Below are 10,522 nucleotides of genomic sequence, written 5' to 3' on the forward strand. Positions count from 1 at the left end.
TCTCTCCACTGCCAACAAAAGCCGCTGTGGCCAAAAAAAAGAAACATTATTATTTGTATTAATACTTCTATAAAGGCAGGAAGTGGCTCCAACAATATGCAGCACTGAGGAACAACATCTTAAACTGTAACGATTAGGACCAACACAATGCAGACACTTTAGCATGTATTAATATTATTAGCACTCTTGGGATGTTCAGCACTGCTGGCCTTGTGAGCACCTGAAGTCATCTTAAAGCTGTTCCCACTGTGCCAGGATACAAACGGAGCACCGGGCTGCTGAAAACCAGCAGGGTTGTAATAAAATATTGAAATCAAATATACTTTTCTCTGTTTGTTATGACCACAGCCCCCTCTGAAGACACTGAGTACAAGATCGTTACCGTTTAGTCCATCAAAGCATGTCAGGAGGTCATACTGATGATGATGATGATGGCAGCAGGTGACAGCTCACCTGGGCTCTGCTGCTGAAGCTCTGAGGGCCTCATTCCTTATTTAGGAGCAGCTGAAAGCAGCTCAGCAGCCATCGTCCCACCGCAGCCAGGCTGCACGGAGGAGCTAAACGCTGCGTTTAGGTGCCACACTGTGACTGAGAACAGGCCACACGCACGCACGCACACACACACACACAGACGCACATCTGAATGGGACAAGGTGGAAACGAGGTGACGCGGATGGAGATGCAGGTGACTCACGTAGTGCTTGGACGGACTGCGCCTCTTCTCCACGTCCACGACTTTCACGTCCAGCACAGTCCGGAGCTGCATCTTGACCCTGCAAAGGCTCTGCATAAAAGCGACGTGCGGGCAGCCGCCGGGGCTCCGGGTGAGCTGTCTGTATCACGGCAGGGAAATCTCAGCAGGCATCGCTGGAACCATCCAGCGGTCCGGGCTTCTGACGCAACCGCCACCAAATCTGATCAGAAACTTATCGATAGTCCATCTGAGCGCGAGCTCGGCGAAGCGGGTTCGACTGCAGCCTCCACAGGCAGAGCCGGCGGCGGGCGGAGCGCTGCTGAGGGCGGGCGGTCACCTTAGAAACGGGGAAAAAAGTGAAGCGGCTCCCTTTGTGTCTGCCGCGACGCCTCAGAAGGACCCGGCTGCGTACCCGGAGCTGCCGGGCGGGCGGATGAATGCGAGAGAACCGGCAAATCCAGCCGAGCGGCGGCTGCGGTGCGGCAGCGCAGCGGGGTTCAGGAGACGGTGGGCCGGGCTTCACGCACGTCCTCACGGATACTCGGAGGGAAAAAAGGAGCCCGCGGCGCCTTCATCCCGCCGTCCTGACACACAACCGGCCCCGGAACTCCCCTCCCCGCCTCAGAGAAATCATCTGGCAGCACATACAGCTGTGAGCTCGGAGAGAAAATGAAGGATAGCGGTTACAGTCCTGTCCTGTAGGCTGAGGGCGGCGCGAATGCCAGATTTTAAACATACAGTCATCAGTCTCCAAGTCAGCAGCAGCTTTCTGGCCGGAGACACCAGCGAGTGCAACTATGGATACAGATGTTTCACCGGCGACCAATCAGCAGCAGTTCTGCGCCACATGAAAGAGCCAATTAACGACTAAACACTGCCCCCCTGTGCACGCAGCCACACACACACACACACACACACAAGGCGTGTTACAAACTTCTGTCCACTGTAGATCCTTAAAGGTGCTTTTTGTAATTCCACTCTGCAAACTGTAACTACAATTCTCAGCACCAGGGGGCAGTGCTGTACCTGTCGGGGTGTTCCTGATGTGCGCAGCTGTTTCACTCCTACATATGAACAGTTTTTGATGTCTGGCCTGGTTAAATAAAGGTTACACTGACTCACTGCACCACCCCGTGGTACAAAGTGGTATTACACAAAAGTACAGCCACGCCCCAGGGTGCTCTCAGGTGATGCTTCTGATACCGCACACAGTAGATTTTTGCTACATGAAGTCAAAGTGACTCTTTCTTCACATTCAGCTTCATTTCATTTAGGAAAATTTAAAGTCATTTTAAAAACAAGAATTTACCTTCAAAAAATTTTAAAAACCTCAAAATGATCAAAATCCCTTTAAAAAAAAAAAACTCTTTATCTTTGTGACTTCACTGCAGCCAGGAGCACAGCTGGGCAGCTGCCCGAGGGCCCGCTGCTTCGTGGTAATTACATATGAAAGGCTGGATTACCAAGCAGGCCAAATGCAAAACACTGCCCCAGGCACCCAGATCCTTCGAGGAGTCAGGACCCGGGTTTCCAGTGGGAAAATTCATTTTAGTTCAAATAAAATCCAGGAACGTTCTCTGTGGCAAACAATCATGTAAGGCTGTGTGCAAATAGTGAAGAAAACTGGTGTGGAAAACACGGCCTGATTCTCCGGCTCCTGTGCACCTTTGAGCCCTCGTGCAGGAGCTCCATCCAGCCCGGTCCAGGTTGCAGAGGCCCAGACCTCCATCTCCATCCAGACCTCCATCTCCCCGCACTCATACATGAAAAGGTTTGAACATCTTTTTGTGTTGAATAACTGCTTTTTACAGTGATGAAAGAAGCATTTACACCGTAAATTAAAGCCATAAGTCCTGCTGTAATATAGCACAAAGGTGTTAGCATCAAAATATGTGTGTAGTACCTATGAGTAAAAATACTCAATGACATTTATTACTGGATACTTATTTATTGTTAGTATCACTGTAATGATTTTACTGCTGGGTCCACAGATACAGATGAGTTATTACAGCTCAGTGATGGACAGCTGTGGCATAAATAATAAGGATAAAGGACCATTCATGTCTGAAATATGTCCCTTTGGCCATTTTTCACATTCAAGGAGTTGAAGTTTCTCCATGATCAGAAACACAGAACAGCAGAGGTGAGTCATCGTTATCACGCTCATAACCGCCTTTAAGTGATAACAATTTTAAAGTCCATGTTTATCTTCTATGGATGATTCTGACTAATGAAGCTTGTGGGGGGGAGCCCGGCTGATAAGGAGGTAATGGACTGACATTATGAGGAGGCGGCCACGGGGGAGATGTTGTGTACTTCTTCTTGGCAGCGTATCTGATGATTTTGTTGAGCAGAGCAGCACAGTGCAGACAGGCTGAGAGGAAACGTGCTTAATGGGAACCCGGGAGACTTTATCTGCCCCCGGGAGCCTCCTGCAGGCTGATCCGGTTATGCACGAGTCCCGCCTTTATTTTGACCGTACATTTACAACAGCGGAGGTTCATTTATAACTTCATATTTAACATTTGTACACTCAGTTTAATCAGCAGGAGTGCAGACGGCACGATTTATGCACAGCGCCGCTATTTGGGAGCTGCTGCAGCTCCTCGGCGGCGTTAAAATGCAGTGTAGTGGCTGTCGCTGGTGCTGATGATGTCACTGTTGCACTCCAGCGACTTGAGGACGAGCTCCAGAGCGGCTCTGCTCACATTGAGGCTGTAACGCTGCCTCACTGCAGACAGGATGTGCAGGATGTGGCAGCCCCTCTCTGCATCTGCAGGCACAGGAGGACGAAATGAATGTACACACACACACAAACACACACACACGGGGACACAGAAGTCAGATGTAAAAGTAGGACAGGTGAAACTGGAGCTGTGATCAGAGTAACAGAGGTAATTTGATTTTTGACACGCAGGTAAAAGCTTTCATTCTTAATCACATGCTAAAATCATTTACGCCTCTGAGGAGAGCTCCACTCATGAGATCTGTTTAAAACTTCATTTAGAGCCAAAACAACGCTCACGCACACTTCTCTCTCTTCGAGTCCTCCCTGATGACGTCTCTGACGGCCGTGAGAAGCTCGGCGTCCTGCGCCGTCACCTGATGAGGAGCGACAGCGTCACGCACATCGAAAAACTCCCAAAGTAAAATCTCTCTGCTGTTTCTTACCAGATAGACTTCATCTTGGGACTTGACCTTGCGGTACACAACACCCTCATCCTGGAGGACCTGCAGCGCCTCCTTCAGGAGCTGGCGGAGCCGGCGGCACGCAGACGGACCCGCGACAGGCTCCTGACCAACATCACAGGAGCACGAAACAAAAAACACTGAGATGAAGCTAAAACGAATTGATTGAAAGGTGAACATGCCTGTCACTCATCAGCAGCTACTCCACCTTCAGAGGAGCAAACGTTCTTTATGCTGCATGGAAGTAAATTTGACACTAAAGCAAGAATCAATAAATCCTCACGGTCCTTGTTAGTATCTGAAAGAAAGCTAACTTACACGTGCTAACATTTAGAACTGCTTCCTGCACACCATTGAGCACAATCAGAAACACTGAATACTAATATATATATATATATATATATATATATATATATATATATATATATATATATATATATATATATATATATATATGATGGAGTGATTTCAGCCATGCTGCAGCCTGCTGCAGTGCAACAGTCACTGACTGACTTACAGGATAAGCTTTCCTTTGCTGAGAGGAACTGGTTTTATTCCTTTCATTCATTCCTCTGACCTCATAAGGAGGCTTCAAATAAGGTCTCACGTTTGGCTTCACGTCCCCACCGCACACCTTCATAAAGAATCCATGCCATTTCATACCTGGTCTGCAGGTGCTGCAGGCTGGCTGGAGATCAGAGGCTGCAGGAGGTCCTGGACGTCATAGGGTCTGAACCTGTTCACCGATTTCTGCTTAAAAAAATTCTTCAGGGTATTTGTTGCCTTGCTGAGCAAAGTGACGGCTGAGTCTCTGAAAGAGAGATGCTCAAAGTCAGAATCTCCATCTAACTCTAATAAACACGTCTGTATTAAACAGCTGATCAAATGTGTCTGCAGCTAAAAAAAAAGATTCTGCAATCGTGTGAGGACACACTGAAACATGAAGTTAGATTTAATGTAAATAAAAAAAAGACAATAATATTTCAGATTCTGCAATATCAAATCGGTGTCTGATCATGTTGGCGCCTTCATCTCCGTCAGCTGCATCCTTCCTCTGAAGCAGCCGTTACACACCGTTATCTGCTTGTTGAAGTGAGTCTGTGTGTGTTTGTTTAGTCTAAGTAAATCAAGGTATTTTTAACCTGTTACACAGCAGTTGTAGTTTCCAGCCAAACGCTGCAAAGTAGCATCACATCTGCAATCATCAGAGAACCATCCAGCTCCTCTCTGTTCACTTAGATCACGACACTGAAACCGTGATAGATCCTGGTCTTCAAATGTGATCACTGAGACAAAAACAGGCTTCAGACTGAGACACGAGGAGTGGATCCCAAACTGATGTTGCTGCCGTTTCAAACTGAGCTTCAAACTGGATGATGACGACTCGTCAGTGAGGCCGGTCCCTTTATTTCTGCTGGATACTGGAAACGTTTGGGTTTTACATCAAAAATCAATATGAGACAAAAGATCTCAGCTTTTATTTCCAGGTATTCACATCTGGATCTGCCACACAGCCACACAGAGCACCAGATAAACTAGATTAAAGTGACTTCATATTTAGTTCCTTTACCTGCAGTAACTGCATCCAGCCTGTGACCCTCTGACATCACTAAACCTTTACATTCTTCTTCTGTGGTGCTTTTCCAGCTTTCCCTGCAGCCTCTTTCAGTTCCTGGTTTTGGGGGGGGTCCTCCCTTCAGTGTCCTCTTTAGCAGCTAAAATGCTCTGTAGGGTTTAGTCTGAGACTAACTAGGCCGGTCTAACACCTTCCTGCCCCTGATGAGCTCCTGTGTGTGTTTGGGTCGTTATCCTGCTCATGATGAGTCACTTTGTTCCATCTTTCTTTAAACTGACACACAAAATGTTTCTGTGGACTTCTGAGCTCATCGCACTGATGACATCACGGTGACATCATCGGCGAAGATTAACGAGCCCGTCCCAGAAGAAGCCGTGACATCACCTCCGCTGCGTTTCACAGATGAGCTCGTATGTTGGGGATCGCGAGCAGATCCTTTCCATCACCGTGGTAACGGTTCATCTCTGTCTCGTCCGTCCGTCAAACTTCGTCCCAGAGTTTCTGAGGCTCGTTCTTCTTCTGCTCTTCTCGCTCATTGGTGGTTCGTTTCTTCTGGTGAAGCCTCTGTGCTTTAGTTCATGAAGCCTTCTGTGAACAGGAGATGGTGATCCTTCACCCCTCCCTCTGGAGGCTGCTGCTGATGTCACTAACAGCTGTCTTTCTTGGTCTACCTGTTCCACACCTGTTACTTAGTACACCTGTGACGACTTTCTCCTTCAGGACCTTCCAAACGGTGGTACCGGCTCATGATGGTTCTTGGCTCTGGTTGGTTTTCCATCTTCTCCGTGTTTCCGTGTTGGTTCCTCCTCCAACTATAAATGCAGTCTGCACAGGCAGGACCCCAATCTGAGTGCAGACGTTCAGCACTATTTATTGTTTGAATCATCATAACAGGACACACCTGGGCAACAAAACACACCTGTCAGTCAGTGGGTGGCTTCAGACCAAAGATGCTGAGCTGTGGATCAGATCCAGATGGAAACACCTGGAAATAAAAGCTGAGACTTTGATCTTTTTGTCTCATATTCATCTTTTAATGTCAAACCCAAATGTTTGCAGTCTGCAGCAGAAATAAAGGACTGGCCTCACTGCTCCAGCCCTTTTGCTGTGCTAAAAATTAAGCTAAAATTCTGACCTATGCTTGTGTACTTTCAGGACCTGTAACTGAGTATGAAGGTAAGGCTTTTCATGGTTTCATTAAATACAATAAAACCTGAGCTGATTGCTCAGATTTGGTTGATTTATTGAGACTGTGTGTACGTGAAGAATACGTATAACTCATGTTTAGGTTGGACGGTGTAATCTGTGTGTTTGGATGGATGTTTGTACCCCGCTGCGTTGAGCTCCAGCTGAGGCGGTTTGTCATAACACCGTCTGTAGAGCTGAGGAACCTCCATCATCCAGGCTATCTGCACCGCCATCACCGGGTCGTTCACTTTATCTGGGAACACACACACACACACACACACACACACACACACACACACACACGAGGATGAGGACAGAAACGGTGCTCATATCAAAATACTCAGAGTGTGTGTGTGTGTGTGTGTGTGTGTGTGTCTTCCTTGTGTGGCCCTTGCAGATTGTTAAATGACTGTTGTTGTGTTTGTGCTCTGTCATGCTAACAGCACTTCAGTGTTATTGTTGCACAGCTGTTAGCTTAGAGCTGCCTGGTTGGTAATGCAGTGAAAGTGGAGTGCAGCTATCACGGTGTCTGTGGATGAAGCCTCTCCGCTCACAGTAGGTGGAGGCTTTGATTTCCCTCTGCTGCCTCGACGTCTTCACCGGTCCTCTGACTCGGAGCAGCTCTCCGATCTCCAGGCGGCAGCGCGTCCGCTGGGCTCGTCTCAGCTTCTTCAGCTCCGCGATCGGGTCGAAGCCTCCCCGAGCTGCAGCACCGAGCTGCCCCCCTGCTGGAGATCACAGGAGGATAGCGACTCATTATCAACTCTGCATCTGCAGTAAGGCCAGTTCAACATACCCAGGATACCAATCATCATCAGTCAGGCTAAGCAGTCAAACAAAATGAGCCAAGGCCTTCCTGATCGATCTGTTCACAGTTTGCAGCGCCCGACCAATCACGGACACCGACATACACACAGAGTGTGATTTTACAAATTAAGATAATACAGCCTGAAAGCAACAGGACTGCAGTGTGTAACGCTGTGACAGTGTGGTCAGTAATGGTCAGTTATGGTGCAGCAGCAGTGTCTGTGGGCTGCTCGCTCCTTTTGCCAGCTGCATGCTCACATCCACGGACTTTTCCAGGAATGAACAAACTAATTTCTGAAGAACTGATTGGTCAGTAGGGGGTGGAGCAGGTTAGGTCTACACCATGAGCTACCTCAGAGATGTAGCTCAGCAAGAAGCCCAGGTTTAGCTCAATAAACCCCCGAGTCCTGCTTCGGAGTTCGAACATGTGATTAGCGCGTCCCTAAAGGGAAACACACCCGGGACTGTTAAGGACAGCTCCTCGGAGGACCTTTAAGAAGGAACCTGCACACTCAGGTCCACTGGCATTATGTCTGTATGTATCTACATTTAAACGAAGCTGGAAATCTCAAACAAGCAGTGATTTAACTCTCTGACACTCAAACACACTCACAGTCACTGGGCTCCCGCTCTTCTTTCAGGAGGTCACCTTTCCAGCACAGGCAGTTTATAACCCCCGTCCCATCATCCACTGTGAACGCAGCAGCAGAGCGTGGCCATCAGTTTGAGGACAGAAACAAAAACTAGCAGAGCAGATGTGACCATAATACAACCATGATGTTTCACTACAACCATGATAAAAGGAGGACTATGAAAATTATAGCAGTGAGCGGATGGACAGCACCTCCATAGCAGAAGAAGTCCTCTCGCTCCCTCTTGTAGACCACAGTTCCCAGCACATCAACTTTGGAGATGGGGTGCAGGTTGTAGAAGTAAATCCCTGTGAGTGCAAAACCCCAGATAGTTAAAGCTTATTCAGTCAGGGTGTGTGACAGAGCAGTTTTCTATCCACATGCTGAAGTGTCCTCGAGCAACGCACTGACCCGAAGCTGCTCCGATTGGTCAGTACGGTGGAATCACACGCCTTCGATCACTTCCTTTAGTCAGTGCTTAATGAATCACACACGAGTCTTTCTGCTGCTCTGTTTCCACTTCCATCACTGACAGAGCAAGCCTGGGTGCAAGTGCCAAAACCTGCAGTTCCCCTGTAGTCCAGCAGGGGCGCCATCACTGAGTCAGTCCCCACAGACTCCCAGGTTAAAATGTGTGACTTTACACACATTTCTACCCTGATGCTTTGCTTTTTGTGGCTAATTTCCCCTTCATAACAGCTGTAGTTTTTTTAATAACTCACCTGTTTAACTAGGATTAAGGCTTAAAGTGTGCATTATTAGGGGCGTGGCCTCTTTAACTGATAGGTGGATGGTGACACAGGTGGCTGTAGCTGCTAGCTGTCTGCTAGGCTTCATCTCAGCTAACTGGAGTCCCTGAACTGGACCTCTGGACTGTGTTTGTGCTGTTGGAGCCTTTTTAATACAATTATCTGTCAAATAATACAGCTGCTGAGTAATTAATGACACTATCATACCATCCAAGAAGTCCCTACTCCAGTTTTAGTGAGTGAAATTCCAGGATTTTAGAGGGACACACGGTTATTTGGATCAGATAACAACAGGGCTGCAGGCAAATGATTACGTCCTTCTTTGATTTACAGGCTATGGTTTCTAAACAGTATTAAGACAGAAAAAATCTGCACTGAGGTGCAAAAGTCTTGCAGTCATTGTTTAGTGTGTTTATCTGGCACCGCTTTGCAGATGTTCCTCCCCCTCTCTGTGCTCTGCCACCTGACACCTTGGTCCCCTGAGCTCGGGCTCCTGGTCCAATCCCTGCAGGTTTTTTATGCGCTGACACATCACAGCTGGCAGCCCATCACGTAACACAGTTTAAATAAAATATCAGGCAATACATGCAGGTTTCAGGACCTCACGCATATCAAACCATCATTTTCTGTCTTAAAAAATTAACTGCAACTTTAACAAAATAGAATTCAAAATTTAAAGAGGTTCAACCGTAAAGTCCAAGTAAAAGGTGTGACACGACCCGAGTTCTGTTACCTGGTACCTGCGTGGACTCTGTCATCTCCAGGATATCTCTGATATACAGCCGAGCGAAGGCGGAAAATACCGAGTCCAGTCCCCACAGCAGCGACGGAGGCTCTTCCGCTGGATCCATCGTAGCTGCTCGCATTTCATCCTGAAATCAAACGCTATGGTTTATCTGCTTCCCGCCAGCTGGACAAACCGTCTCCAGCAAAAAGTTAGCTGCTTTTAGTGGCGTCACTTCCTGTACAGAAATCGACTGCAGTTCAGTCAGAAGCGCGACAGAGGGCGCTACGATGAATTAAAGTGGACGTGGCTAAATAGCTAAAATAATTATGTACACTTTCTCCCAGACGATAAAATCCGGGTTTTATTTTAGCTTTCCTAAAAGGAATTTTGACAACGCGTTCAATGTAAAATAAAGCGGCACACGTGTTCTTAATTTTGGCTTACAGAGAAGCATTTCTTGCACATAAACCCACAGACATGCACGTATATGTACATATGTATGTCTGTGAATAAAACGCTAGCGTTCAGGATTTACGACAGCACACGCTCCCTTGATGGCACAAACGACACAAACGATACAAACGATAACTAGGCGTTATAAGTGTAGTTCGGCCACAACGGAAACTAACTTGTTTGTCTAACAATTAGCTGGTTGTGGTGGTTGAAGGTGACCGCTATCAGGGACTGCTGTTAGAAATTCTCCATGGCTTCATGCCTGAAATCAAAATGGCGGATGCGGTAAAGCGTTACAATGTGCTGTGACATCCCTCAAACGAATAGAAGAGATTTGTTTTTTGTTGTTTTGCTTTTTTCCTGTATGAGAAGCCATAAAATTGAATTAAATATATTTCCCCAACCTCTCCTATAAAAGCATGCTGACAATGGCCAGTGGGAAAATGCTTACTCCACGAAATTTACACCTTCTGGACTTAAGCTCTTCATTTTGGACTATTTCACGAG

General features: G+C 47.2%; 2 protein-coding genes across 4 annotated transcripts in view; both read right to left on the reverse strand.

Annotated features, from left to right (window-relative positions):
• sh3pxd2aa (SH3 and PX domains 2Aa) overlaps nucleotides 1–1,468 on the reverse strand; it is a 122,864-nt gene extending 121,396 nt beyond the window's left edge. For both annotated transcript variants that reach the window (XM_030727946.1, XM_030727938.1), the window contains exon 1: nucleotides 695–1,468. In XM_030727946.1, the coding sequence (XP_030583806.1) occupies nucleotides 695–790 (96 nt within the window). In that variant the 5' untranslated portion in view covers nucleotides 791–1,468. The remainder of the gene's footprint in view (nucleotides 1–694) is intronic.
• A 1,194-nt stretch (nucleotides 1,469–2,662) lies between these two features.
• Nucleotides 2,663–10,254, reverse strand: stn1 (STN1 subunit of CST complex). Of its 2 annotated transcripts, none has more exons than XM_030735039.1 (9): nucleotides 9,569–10,254; nucleotides 8,299–8,394; nucleotides 8,068–8,145; nucleotides 7,202–7,372; nucleotides 6,789–6,900; nucleotides 4,547–4,694; nucleotides 3,866–3,988; nucleotides 3,724–3,796; nucleotides 2,663–3,467 (listed from the first exon to the last, which is right to left on the reverse strand). In XM_030735039.1, the coding sequence occupies exons 1-9, from the start codon at nucleotides 9,699–9,701 to the stop codon at nucleotides 3,310–3,312; spliced, it is 1,092 nt and encodes a 363-aa protein (XP_030590899.1). In that variant the 5' UTR covers nucleotides 9,702–10,254; the 3' UTR covers nucleotides 2,663–3,309. The 2 variants fall into 2 exon arrangements, with proteins under 2 accessions (XP_030590899.1, XP_030590898.1); XM_030735038.1 differs by having other exon boundaries at nucleotides 7,202–7,375.
• Between the last annotated feature and the right edge of the window lie 268 nt (nucleotides 10,255–10,522).

Source organism: Archocentrus centrarchus, chromosome 1 (assembly GCF_007364275.1).
Source record: "Archocentrus centrarchus isolate MPI-CPG fArcCen1 chromosome 1, fArcCen1, whole genome shotgun sequence".
NCBI lineage: Eukaryota > Metazoa > Chordata > Actinopteri > Cichliformes > Cichlidae > Archocentrus > Archocentrus centrarchus.

What these genes read in the sequence shown, in the direction of transcription:
- stn1 (XM_030735038.1), bottom strand. Translation starts at nt 9,701, where the DNA reads ATGCGAGCAGCTACGATGGATCCAGCGGAAGAGCCTCCGTCGCTGCTG. An exon ending in AGAGCGGGAGCCCAGTGACT is followed by an intron (nt 7,376 to 8,067) that starts GTGAGTGTGTTT and finishes TGTGATCTCCAG; the next exon opens with CAGGGGGGCAGCTCGGTGCT. An exon ending in CCCAAGATGAAGTCTATCTG is followed by an intron (nt 3,797 to 3,865) that starts GTAAGAAACAGC and finishes GCTCCTCATCAG; the next exon opens with GTGACGGCGCAGGACGCCGA.